This window comes from Hippocampus comes, unplaced genomic scaffold (genome assembly GCF_001891065.2).
Source record: "Hippocampus comes isolate QL1 unplaced genomic scaffold, H_comes_QL1_v1.1 scaffold83, whole genome shotgun sequence".
Classification (NCBI taxonomy): domain Eukaryota; kingdom Metazoa; phylum Chordata; class Actinopteri; order Syngnathiformes; family Syngnathidae; genus Hippocampus; species Hippocampus comes.
In genome coordinates this window covers 2,185,320-2,198,195 of record NW_017805281.1, presented here as the reverse complement: position 1 = coordinate 2,198,195, position 12,876 = coordinate 2,185,320, and the positions used below count along the sequence as shown (strand labels likewise).

Genomic DNA, 12,876 nt, shown 5'->3' with positions numbered 1-12,876 from the left:
ATGATTTGGTTTAATCTCAATTTTTGACATGGACTGTCCTTGTTCCGGTAAATGTGCTGCGTATACATGGCCAGCAGGTAGCGCTGTTGTCAATGGGCCAAAGAGGAAGAAGACCTCTGACGTGATCATCCAGCGCCTGATGAGGTTGCCGTTTAGCTAGCAATGTTAAGTAATGTGTCGAAAAGCTCGTATGCGCACTTTGCGTGTCGTCTCTGTTATTTAGTTTTCTTGCCTTGATATATCCGATTCAGATCCACAAACGAAAGAGACCCGTGTCGGATTTGGGGAAAATGTACTGTTCAGATTGAAATGAAAAAATCTGATACATGACACATTGGGGGCGGTGGGGAGTCGGAATTGACCAGCAGTATGAACATAGCCTTCGTGTCGGTGTTGTCGTGTCTGCTCCTCGCTTGCTCTTACGTTGGGAGTTTGTACGTGTGGAGGAGTGAACTGCCCAGGTAAGTCGCTCGATGGCTTAAAGTGTGTTCACTTGTCTAATTAAGAAGGACCCCAAGGTCAATCATTCTACTGGTACTTGAAGAACATAAAAGTGGGCAGACTGTGACTTATAGGGGCCAACGACCCCGAATGATGTGCCCTCACAGCACACAAACACGGAGGGGAGAAGGAAGTACTTTTCCAAATGATGGTGTGTCCTTTTATGATGTTTTAATCCTGCTCTTCTGCTATGTCACGTCACTTTAGCCTGCATTAAAATAAAGTGTATGGACCACAGTTCTTAATTATTTCAACCATATTCGCTGTGTTACTTTGTCCTTTACTTCTGTAACACTTGATTCCCTTTTCTGGGGATCGATAATTCATCCTATTTTTTGGGTGCTTCATTGTCAGGGATCATCCGGCTGTCATCAAGCGGCGATTCACCAGCGTGTTAATCGTCTCAGGCCTGTCGCCTCTTTTTGTGTGGGCATGGAGGGAATTCACAGGCATCAAGGTGTGTGTTTCTAAGCTGGTGAGTGGTTATTGCTCGGCCGGGTCCCTTCACTTTGTGTGTGTCTCAGATGGTGCCATCACTACTGGCGATAATGGGGATCCGCTTTGAAGGCTTAGTACCTGCCATCGTCCTTCCTCTTCTGCTCACCATGGTAAGACGGCACAAGTTGAACCATCACAGTGTCTTAGAATATCCTTTATTGATCCCCCAAGGAGAAAATCAGATGTGACAGAAGTTAAAATAAGATAAGATAAGATAAGAAAACCTTTTGACATAAAGATATTCTTTAGTCGTTAGATTCAAGTCTGCATCCTTGAATCTAATGACAGCCCGGCTGCATTATGCACTGTAGGTCCTGTTTCTTGGCCCCCTAACACAGATGGCTATGGACTGTCCCTGGAGTTTCATGGATGGCCTCCGGGTGGCCTTTGGTGAGTTGGCTCATATTTTACACTTATTTTTTTACTTGTTGCGCTGAGAATTGACATGTTGAGTTTGGACGATCCCCTCTTGCAGACCCGTGCTTCTGGGTGATGTGTTTCAGCGACATGCGGTGGTTGAGGAACCAGGTGGTGGCGCCGTTAACCGAGGAGCTGGTGTTCAGGGCCTGCATGCTGCCCATGTTGGTGCCCTGCGTGGGCCCAGCTGCTGCCATCTTCACATGCCCGCTCTTTTTTGGAGTGGGTGAGTTTAAGGCAAGCGGATGGATGTGGAGTTCTCTCCAGATTGAGTTGACGTGTTGTTGTCTTGCAGCTCATTTCCACCACGTGATTGAGCTGCTGCGTTTCCGGCAGGGGACGCTGTCAGGAATCTTCCTCTCGGCAGGTGAGCGTTTGCCGCATTCTCTGCGTGTCCTTCTCCATTCTTCGACGGGTGATGATGCTAACAGGAAAGTCTTTGTCTCATCCATCCACAGTGTTCCAGTTTTCCTACACAGCCGTGTTCGGGGCCTATACAGCTTTCATCTTGATGAGAACGGGTAGGAGACTTTTTGTTTTGGCACCCCCACGCACAGCTCAGTGCACACAGCGGTGCACAGTCCAAAAGAAAAATGAGTATGAGATTAAAATGACAGCGCTGATGAGGCTATACTGGCTTTTCTGCCATTGCCATGACTACTCTATATGAAGTTCATCATGATGGTCGACACAGCCAGGACACCTCAAATGTTACTGTTCAGACAATATTACACTTGGACGGCTCTAAAACTGACAAAGTAAGTCAGCAAATGTATTTTATGGGCAATAACAAATAAAAAAGACATTTTCACTTACCCTGCAAACCTTCGCAAAGGTACTTTAGTGCCGGAAATGCCATCTAGCATGTTTTGACTGTGGGCTTGTCCCGTCAGGGGTCGCCACAGTGAATCATGTGTTAGATAAACAGACGTCTCAACAGGACACTGACAAGACGTTTGACGGTGACAGTCTGATCTTTTACTGAACACGGAGCCCATTTATACATGCTCAGCAATATATCTGGACCCCCGCTCCCATTCTTAGCTCTTGGAACTGTGCGGACAATCAAAACAACGAGGCGATATATCCCCTTAAAAGGAAGCTCACCGAGTCAACTTGGTTTTGTACAGTTGTAGCGCGGGGCGAAGTGACCTTAACTCTGTGGTGCGGGTTCACCTTAGTTCGTTCCACCAATGACCACAAGCCAAAGTAATATATAATATTTCTCCACTCTCCCAATGTGAGCACATAATGATGATGATTGGGTCTGGATACATTTAGATAATCATTGATAGAATGTCTTTGGCACCGTTTTTTTTTGCACCAGATTGCCCACCCTGACGCAACTCGGCCTTTTTTTTTTTAATTCTGGCTTGCAACCAGCAAGCCCCAGAATTCAGTTGGCTTGGTATTTGGGCACTGGCCACGAGTCAAAATCGCATCTGATGCATGAAAAGCAGCAGCATGTAAGCGCCAGTTAGCAAGTCGCAGAAGTCCCCAAAGTGGATTAAATCTTAAGCGTTGCGTCAGATCTGTAGGAGGAGCCTGAAAGTACTTTTCTTCATCCTCATGACAAGGATGTGTGTGATAGTTGGGAGTTCACATTGCGCCTTGTGCGTCCTTGGTCTCCTGTGTTTGCAGGTCACCTGGTGGGTCCGGTACTGTGCCACTCCTTCTGTAACTACATGGGTTTCCCCGCCATCAGTGCGGCCCTGGAGCACCCCCACCGTCACGCTGTCCTTTCCTCTTACCTGCTAGGGGTCCTCCTCTTCTTTCTTTTTCTCTTCCCCTTCACTGACCCCTCTTTCTACGTTCCCCCCACTCCGCTGTGCACCTTGGCCTTTTCCTCCAGCGCCCTCTGCCTTCCCTCTTCTTGATCCTTGCCCCTCTCTCTCTCTCTCTCTCTCTCTCTCTCTCTCTCTCTCTCTCTCTCTCTCTCTCTCTCTTTCTCTTTCTCTGTCTGTCTGTCTGTCCTTCACCTTGGTCCGCAGAGGTCGAGGATTAAGATGATACAGAGCTCAGGTCCGCTCCCCTAAAGACAGCACGTGCTGTGTTTACTTTACACGAGTCTGGAGTGTATCGGAGGCATACCTGGACTTCCTCCATCGGCGTCAGGCACGAATCCATTTGAGCGTCGGGGAGGCTCCAGCAGGCAAATGAATCACCGTAAAGTTTGCTTTGCAACGGCAACAGGAGGAGACGATGTGTCTAGTGTTGTGCGTCGACGCCAGATGATGATTGTATTTTTTTTTTTAGACTCGCTCGGAGGGACCGCTGACGTTCCTCAAGTCATTCAAACAAGTGAGATAGATGCGGCCTTCTGTGCTTTCAGGGTAGGCAAGTGTTTTATATTGTGATTGTGACCACTACTTTGTTTACTTAATAATCCCCAATAGGGAATATCAGCGGTGCTTTTGGCAGTAAGAACTTTAAAAAAAAAAAAAAAGCAAAACACTCTATAAGCTAAACTGGAACTGTGAAGACAAAGTTGGCTGCTTGAGCAATAGAGATTTATAAGGATGTTTTTTTTTTTTTTTTTTAAGGAAAGGTGGTCAGTGTTTTGTTGTCGGTTGCTTTGTGTGAGGCCGACACTAGAAGGCATCAGAGAGCCTTAGGTTTTTGTCTTGCCTGCAATGGTGCCAGAACGTAGTGAGGAAAGTGCCGAACGTGGCCATTACTCAGAAACGCTATTCATCAAGAGCTGTGTCACCGCTCCTGGCTGATTGATGGTACAGTTTGAAGAGGCTCCTCCATGCCAAGATAAACATTTGCTGCAAATAAATTCAGTTCGTTCCAACCCCATAAAAAGTGGCACCTGTCCCCCATCGTTATGCGTTATAGCACCTCCTAAAGCGCCGTTCTTTTGAGTCTCACTTTGTCCTTGGCACTCTTTGACTTGTACATGACTGTCACCGACCACTTTTGTATAAATGATCAGGTAGGGTGGGTGGGTTGGGGGGAAACAAAGACACTGAAATCTGACTTGGCTTGCTTCGAGTTTGAGATGCAAAGTGTGTGTAATGATATTCAGAGGAATCTATTTTTGCAAAGCTTGAGCAGCTCTGTTACTTTCCTCGAGGAGAAGGAAGAATTCCAAATGTGCTAATCGACTTTGAGCGCAGCGCTGTTTTGTTTTTGTTTTTTGGTTTTTTTCCTATTTTGTGAGTGCAGAGAATGTGAATGGATCTCGCCTGTACATTTCAAGTAGTTTTACTAGGACACTCTTTGACACAAACCATGGCTGTTTAAAAAAAAAAGGTCAGTTTGTAAATAAATTTGATACATTTCTTCATGATTGTGATTGTTTTCCTATGTAGCTTTGGCATCCCTGAATAGTTAGCGTCGGCTGGGATGCTGGTTGTCAGTCATTGCGTCATAAACACATTGTGGCAGCTGACTTATCATCAGGTCCTTTTTAAAGCAGTGGTTCTTGAGCTTGCTTCGGTGAAGCGGTCTCGGGTTCGACGGAGCCTCTACCACGGAGGGTAAGACACAACGTGACTCAACATGTCAATTAGTTATGACACGCCCACTTGGCCATCACTGGCTGCAGATGATCACATGACATTGCTTGTCCAATCAATCAGTGGTGTGGGAAATTTAGTTTGCTTAGTAGTCAACATTTGACTGTCGTGATAGTACGTCGTACAATTAAAAAAAAAAAAAAGTATCCTTTTCTCTTGAAATTTTATTTATATATATATATAAAATAATTTTTTTTTTCACTAATGAAGGGTTCGGTGAATGTGCATATAAACTGGTTGGGTCCGGTACCTCTAAGAAGTTTAAGAACCACTGTTTTAAAAGTAATTGCGATTTTCGACAAGTATGTGACCTTTGCGATAAGGTGGGAGAACACATTGGGACGCTCGGACATCAAGAAGGCTTTCAAAGTAGTTTTAACTATAAATTCAATGGCTACCTTTTGCCAAGCGATCAAAAAATTTCCCCGACGTGTGCGCTGCTCGTTTTTTTTTGTTTTTTTTTTTTAATCGAATGACAATGAGGCAAGTCTGAAGTTTAGCGCTACTGTTATGTGTCCAGGCTGGTTTATGATCCGGGTTCACTCAGGTGACGCCCGCTGCAATTTTCCTTGACACGAAGCCGTATGCCAGGACATAATTAAGCTGTGCAACCACCTTATGTTTGTCGATGTGCCGTGAAATTGTATCATGTAAAACGTGCTTCGGCTTACTTTACCTTACCCTGGTTCAATAACGGAGACATTGGACCAATTTCAGCCTGGGCTTTCACATTGTCAGAGGGTAATTTCGCTGAAGGTCATATCATGTATGTGTCACCCGCCAACGCTGAAAAAAAGTCATGAAAGCCTGCACCCGAGCCGTCCTCCCCGCTGCGCAAACGCGTCACTGTCGTCGGGAGCGTCGAACGAGGGCACCCACTTGCGTTTTGTTTGGTTAACCTCAGTCCCTCCCGTTCGCTCGCTTCGTTCTCAGCGAAGCACAAATACACACACGCAAGGTCAATCTCGCGTGTTCCCAAAGCTGGTTTGTTATTTTGTGTCGAGTGAGGCCAGAGCGATGGTTGCGTCATTGTTGTTGGATGGTCATGCTCAAAACTCTTGAGATGTAAAAGAAAGAAAGAAAAAAACAGAAAAATTCTGACAAGAGGAATGTGCCTGCCGATGTTTTTGTTCTAGGTCACATTTTGCGAGTCCGTATGTAGCTTTGGGTCATGTGCGATGGAGCCGATCGGTCTTCTCCTGCTTCAGATGGACGACTCCAAAGAAATCAATCAAACGTGGAATGTGCGGACCTTGCAATTGCCTCGTGCGTCGCTCAACTGATAGCAGATGAGATCAAACAAACATCTCTTGTGTGTTTCTTACATCTCCTCAAGGCTTTATTGTTCCATTGAGTGGAATACTAAGATATTCTCCTCGCGATTGTTGGCGGTGCCGAAAATGAGGCATAGCACCACCTGCTGCTTTGAGCTAAAAGGCCTGCAAATGCGTTTTTTTTGGGGTTTTTTTTACCCAGCTGTGGTTTTCTTGTACATATGCAATACACACACCCTGAAAATGAGTGTGCAGCTGACTTGAGGAGTCAACGCTGCGCTCCAGTTTGAGAAATGTTGGGATAGCCTGAGATCCCCCCCACCCACCGATCCCCCTCGTGGGATGTGGAGCTGCGCTCTCAATCGTGTCTAAACAACGAAAACCTTTACAGACAGCCAGATAGTAGAAGAGGCCCATGCGGCCCATAATGGTCGTCCTCCTCCTCCACATGCGCATCTTAAGAGATGACTTTCCAATCCCAGTGTAAAGCGACTTCAGCTTGTCCTGAGGGTGAACGGTTAAATCCCCGAGTAGCTTTATTTTAGCTAAACGCTTTTACGGCAGCCTCATCTGGAATAAAAGGTTTGCAGGAGACGTTTGCCAACGACCCATCGGTGATGCGACGGGGTTAAAAAAAATAATTGACTCGAGTGGCAGTTTGGCTTTCGGCGCGCAGACAGACGGAGGCTGCGGCGTCGCAGCCTGCCTGCCTTTTTATTTGTTTTCATCACGCACGGACGCTCGCTAGAATTCCTGGCGGTGTTTAATGAAACACATGGGCGCCCACCTGCCGTGGCTGATCTGGCAGCCCAGAGGACACGCCGTGCGTGACACATTGCATAGCGACGGGAGCAGAGAGAGAGCACGATGGCCAACCGTGAAACCGTCCACTCATGTGGCCACTTGTGTCTTGTATCGGAAAGCGCGTCGTGACGAGTGTCTGCCGTCATGGAATTTTGTGATCCTTGAGTGCAGCTTGTTGTCAGTATACAGGAGCATTGGTGCATGTTTCGAGAGGAGTCCTCTTTGGCATCCTCCATTTTGTCCCTTCGTTCCTCTCATATGAAAATCTTCACCCTCGGTTCACATTCTCGCTGGGAGCTTGCCGACCCCTTGGACTCGTTTGTGCTCTCGTGCCGTTATCATGAACAAATCTTGTGTATTTTTAAACTGTCCAGTTCCGAAAATGTGGACGATTGAAGCCACAAGGCTGCACACATTGGGAAAGTTTTCCTCTTAAAAAAAAGTAACCAATGTAGATGCGGCTGCAGGTCACAATGGGATATATCTGTCAGGAATGCCCGCCTCACGTCAGCAATGTTGATTTCGAAAAGATGGGAAGCAGTTAAATCTGGAGTGCGGGGTGGAATCAACACAATACAAACTGGTTGTTGATTTTATGACGTGAGGGCATAAAAATTCTCGGGTGATGGGCTGCGAACTTGCATTTGGGCGCTGTTGTTGCTGGTATTTTTAGGGCCTTGCGGGCCCAAGTTGACCGGAACCAGAGCGGATGTGTGTGTGTGTGTGGGGGGGGGGGCTGTTCTTGCTGCTCCTGCTATAAATACAGCGGTGCTGAGAAAAGACAGCAACCCCCTAAGACATGCAAATACAGACATATATGGCACTAGAATACCACACTGCAGACCCCCACTCCCCCACTCCGCTTGACCTCCACTTCCTGTTGTGTGATGGGGAAAGGCCCATTCAGAGCGTGAGAATGTTTTTTTGTTGGGGGGGGGCAATCAACCTTGGCCCACTGGTATTTGAAGTACTTGGACTCCTTGTGTTAGTCAAGTTTAAGAAAAAGGAGCGATGTGTGCCAAAAGGCTTTTCGGGTGTCACTGAGGTCGGTTCCCAAGACCAGCGTTTCTGATTCATCCAGCTCGCTCGCGTCTTGACTTGCGCGGCGTCACTCGGCCGTCATCACAGCTCATCTTTTGCCATCTCGGCTTCCAAACAAATACATTTTCCCAGAAAGCGTCCGGAGGGAAATTGCCGGGGAGCCGGACTCAGCCTACCCCCATCCTCACCCCACCCCGCTCCTCGCCGGACGGTTTGATGTTGGCCTACCAGAGTGATTTTCCCTGTGGGCTTTATCACGATAAACATTTCCCCGAGTTCTCCCACAGCCGAGCTGGCGTCCTCCCACACTGCTGCTCCCCCTGCAGGTTTTCGTTTTCCTCAGCGTTTACTTTGCATGGATGCTAAGCGCTCTCGCACGCTTAATAAGGCATGTTAAGTGTTACGAGCCGCTAACAGGGCCCATTGCCTTCCGCAACGCATGACCACGATATCAATGACAGCATTAATCGAGCCACGTTGCCATGGCTACAGCAAAACCCCGCTCCCGTGAGTTTCTGTGATCAAGTCTCACCTTCAAGCTTTTAGATTGTTCTCAAGCGTATTTGTAGTCAGGAGGAGAAACGAATGACTCCTTTGATGTCCTTTACTGTGAATTGGTGGTTATCGACTCAAATGACCAAATCAGATTCTTTGTGTGGCTCGTATACCAAGGTTGTCCTGAAGGACAACATTAGCTGGCAAACTTGGAGCCGTCTGACACGCCAAGTGTATCGTCGCAGTCATGAGCGACATTCGTTCAGCAGCTGATGGGGACGGCGCGCCGTACGTCCTATAAGCCAGCGGTCCTCAAACGTTTTTTGCCCCACAGACCGTTTTAATGTCTGACAATATTTTCAGAGACCGGCCTTTAAGGTGTGACGGATAAATCCAACGAAATAATATGATATGACCTGCATGAAAACTGTGGTATTTTCGTAACATAATAATAAACACGAATCATGACACAGGAACGTCCAATCTGGCCGCAACACTCTCTGGTCGCTATGGTAACGTTTAAACGTGCCTTCAAAATAAGATAGGCCGCAAATACAAAGTGCATGAAAAGTACGACTCACCGTTGCCGCATATTGAGTGGGCTTGGTGCGTGGGAATCTCCCGTTGAGATATGTCGCTCTTGACCTGTGTCAAGAGTGTCATGTTGTGAACGGATATAACAGAGAATCCGGTATTTTTTCAAAATAAAACTTATTTGAGATTCCGAAATAAATAAATCGCAAGTAATGTAAGTTCTTTATTCTTTCTGTGCGGCCCGGTGCCAAATGACCCACGGACCGGTACCGGTCCGCGGCACGGGGGTTGGGGACCTCTGCTATAAGCTGCCTCGAGAGAGTTCATTTTCCGGTGAAGTAAAGCAGCCTTCTACTCCAATTGAAGCAATCACTTTGGAGCGATAACAGCAGCGGCCAAAGACGGGAATCGTTTATAAGCGACGTTGCCATCTCTCTGATTAACATCCGTCCCTTCCGGCTAATCTTGTGCAGTCACAGACAATTTGCAAGAAGCACTTTTTTCTTTTTCTTCGGATCATGTCACGCCATTGTCGTCAATTGCCTTCCAAAATTCAAGACAGCCATTTCAACAGTTAACGCCCAATAAAGCATCGATGAGGATGCGCGTCACCCAGCGTTAAATAACATCAATATTCACGTCGAAGAAAAGAGTCTGCACGCGTGTGTGGCTTTGTCGCGCTCGCAAAATGAATGCGGAAGCAGCTCCTCGCTGGCCCGAAGCTAATTTGTCGTGTGGAGCCTCTGTCTGACCCTGGCACATACAAAGTCTGGAGGCTCGGGGCAACAGACTGTATCCATGGGAGCTTCCCCCTTTTTCGCAGGGCTGTTTTGCTTGCGATTGCTTCATCGTAGCCGCCGGCCACTGACGACTCAGTTCAAGCATTTTTTTTCCCAGCTCAAGCTTGTCATCCTGTTCACAGGTATTAGTTTTTCCAAATGACCTTTTGGATAGTTTTTGACACTAATGGATGCTCACCCCTGCTTGCTCCGCAACTTATCTGAAAGCAAGCCTCTGGACAGACCTGATAAGGGGACCATTAAGCGTATCGGCTTCTTTGCTGCGCAATCAAAAAGTCCATTTGTAAGGTCGGTGTGAGCATTTCTAGACAAATCCAGGTGTCCTTGTCCATCTGGAGCCACCATTAGAAGGTGAAATCCAACGCCGGGCTGCTTTTTCCGCCGACGCGTCTCAGGAAACTTGGCGAGGCAAAAAGGGGACAAACGTTTTACGGACATATTTTCTGTCGCGACTTCTGCGTGTTGCATCTGCTCTGCCTCACTTGGACTTTTGAAATGGTTGTTATTTCTGGACCCGGTCGACTTCATCACCTTCTCTGCTCCTAGAGTAGCAGGCAGCTCGGGATTGTGGACAGTGTCGAGTAACACCTAAACATCTCCTCGCAGCGCCGCTAACACCTCACGTTCGCACATATTTTGACTTCTATTACAATGATAGCACGGCGGCGTGTTTATCATCGCCCTCGTGGTGTGAAATACCTTAGGTATCAACGATACCTTATTCCGCACCGTATACAGACGTCAAACATTCCCAAGGTGATCAAAAAAGAGCCGAGACATCCATCGATCACGAGTGTATTTGAACCATCTGGTGGGCCGATTCACGTTTATGGCGTAAAGAGGAATTTCCTGTCGCAGCCAGAACGACTCGACTGCGGGAGGAATCCGCAGCCACCGGAAGACTTGAACTCGGGGCAAGCACTCGGCCGACGCTCAAAAGTGCTTCAATCGCAGACTAGACGCATCACACTAGCAGAGAGTCGGGAGTCTGACGACATCCAGGCACTTGTGATTCACTCAGGGAGTGCCGGACATGTGGGAAATTTTCCAGACGTTCTCGCAGGATCGTCCACCGCTGAAGTGTGATTTGTTGAACAGGAAAACTGAAATCTCAGGCTTCGTTGCTGATTGTTGATTGGATGCAGGCACTTGGCAGTGCAAGCAATAAAGATTTTCACTTAATCTCTCTCTGACAGTCTGAATCAAACGTAAGCATTGTAGACAGAACCATTACATTCTGTAATGAGTTTTTTGTTTGTTTGTTTTTTTCTCAAGCCAGTCCGTTTTTATTCCAAAATCGAGATACTTTTGAGTTTTGATGAAGCAGCTGTGCAAGATATTGGCTCGTGACCTCTCAACTCGTCAATTTTTCTTCAATGTAATTAAAGTGTGATGTCCACTCGTCACTAATCACGTCTTTTTGGAATCTCATCTTCCAATTGGCTGACTTTCGACTTGCCGGTCTTCCGCCGTGGCCACACTATAATGACCCGCGGGGCGGCAAGATGTCCGGCCACGAGGCTGCACCGTTTTCATACATCTGCGCTGACCCGAGAGTACGAAAATAAGTTGGAGGTGGATGACAGTGACAACCTTAAAATATTTGTACCGGTTGGACTGCGTCCTGGCAACAACCAGTGATGTGCGGACAACTTTAGCATCTTGCTATACTGTGCTTAAAAAAAAAAAAATCAACAAACTCATCGATGAATCGACTTGACTTTTTACTCACATTATAGGCGACTACAAAAAAAAAAATCTTTGGTTGTTCAACCCCTACCGACTTATAAAATATTAACCCTCTCATGCACCAATAATGCTAACCTGTAACCTGATAACATGATAAGCTGTCCACTGTAGTTACCGCTGTCCCCCGAAAGGGTGAATCAAAATGACGCATCGGCTTTCTGTCGACTACGTATGAGTAATCACACAGCTGCTTTCCCCGCCAACCAGCCAAATATTAACCGAAGACGCATGCGTTGCGTTGTTGGCGCGCGCCTGTATGAATGGCAGCTCTTGTCTCGCACAGATAAACAAATGACAGTGCCAAGGTATCATTCAAACCTACTTAGTGTTCGTCTCGTGGTCGGCTGCTGGTGAGGTTTTAAAACAGCCGAGCCCACTGAATGCAGATGAGCGCTGTGATCCTTTTTGCGGAGAAAAAAAAAAAAAGTCTTGATGAAATGATCAGACGAAAGTCTTGAGACGATTATTATTTCACTTGTTGTCTTGGTGCATTGACATTGCACACATATCTCCGTGGCAACCTTCGAAGCTGGACTGCAACTCGCAGAGGAGCATTCTAAGCAGCTCGGGCGACCAAAAAGCAATCATTTATTTGACAGACTCACCGGACTAAAAGTACTGTGTCCCCCCCCCCCCCTTCGCTTCTCCATTCCTCAAGTGACTTTCTCACAAAACTACTTCCAACTCCCTTCCCCCCCACCTATGTCTCCATTTCAGAGCACTGAGTGGTTGTTTTCATAGCAAAACCAGAGGCCCTCTTCCTCCACGCCGCTGACCTTGACAACTTTCCCTACTTCCCCATCGCTATCGGGGAGATTTATTAGCTGGAATTGTTATTCCTGATCTTTTTTTTTTTCTGCTGGAAAGGGTATCTTCTTCCTGGCTCATGAGCAAATGTGATTTGAAGCGAGGAAAGCATATGTGTGCGATCACAGGAAGATAACCTCCATCCTCTGGTCCGTTCCATTTCGAGATGCGGAACCGCGTCTTGAGCCGATGGTGAGATGATGAGAGATAAATAATTTGAGAAACAGGAAGGGAGAGATGACTTATTGCAGGCTAGCATCTATAAGTTGATTAAGCCAAGCAAACTCCTTTAACTCCTTTTGTGTGTGTGTGTGTGTGTGTGTGTGTGTGTGTGTGTGTGTGTGTGTGTGTGGGGCTTGAGGGTGTAAATGGCAGCGAATCCAACTACATCCACGATCAAGATTTATGAAAACCATATGACATACTCCTTTC

General features: G+C 46.9%; 1 protein-coding gene and 1 long non-coding RNA gene across 4 annotated transcripts in view; one reads left to right on the top strand and one right to left on the bottom strand.

The window, feature by feature from the left end:
- Positions 1–114: 114 nt before the first annotated feature.
- Positions 115–11,160, top strand: rce1a (Ras converting CAAX endopeptidase 1a). 3 transcript variants are annotated; one of them, XM_019871288.1, is made up of 9 exons: positions 118–461; positions 856–958; positions 1,026–1,109; positions 1,311–1,389; positions 1,475–1,642; positions 1,712–1,783; positions 1,875–1,937; positions 3,058–3,301; positions 3,354–4,662. In XM_019871288.1, the coding sequence occupies exons 1-8, from the start codon at positions 370–372 to the stop codon at positions 3,291–3,293; spliced, it is 897 nt and encodes a 298-aa protein (XP_019726847.1). In that variant the 5' UTR covers positions 118–369; the 3' UTR covers positions 3,294–3,301; positions 3,354–4,662. The 3 variants fall into 3 exon arrangements, with proteins under 3 accessions (XP_019726848.1, XP_019726847.1, XP_019726846.1); XM_019871289.1 differs by lacking the exons at positions 3,058–3,301; positions 3,354–4,662 and adding an exon at positions 10,747–11,160 and having other exon boundaries at positions 115–461; XM_019871287.1 differs by having other exon boundaries at positions 3,058–4,662.
- Positions 11,161–11,283: 123 nt separating this feature from the next.
- The window catches only part of LOC109516595 (uncharacterized), an 11,111-nt gene continuing 9,518 nt past the window's right edge, over positions 11,284–12,876 (bottom strand). The window contains exons 2-3 of the long non-coding RNA XR_002168364.1: positions 12,308–12,311; positions 11,284–11,294 (exon numbers count right to left, since the gene is read on the bottom strand). This is a non-coding gene — a long non-coding RNA (uncharacterized LOC109516595). The remainder of the gene's footprint in view (positions 11,295–12,307; positions 12,312–12,876) is intronic.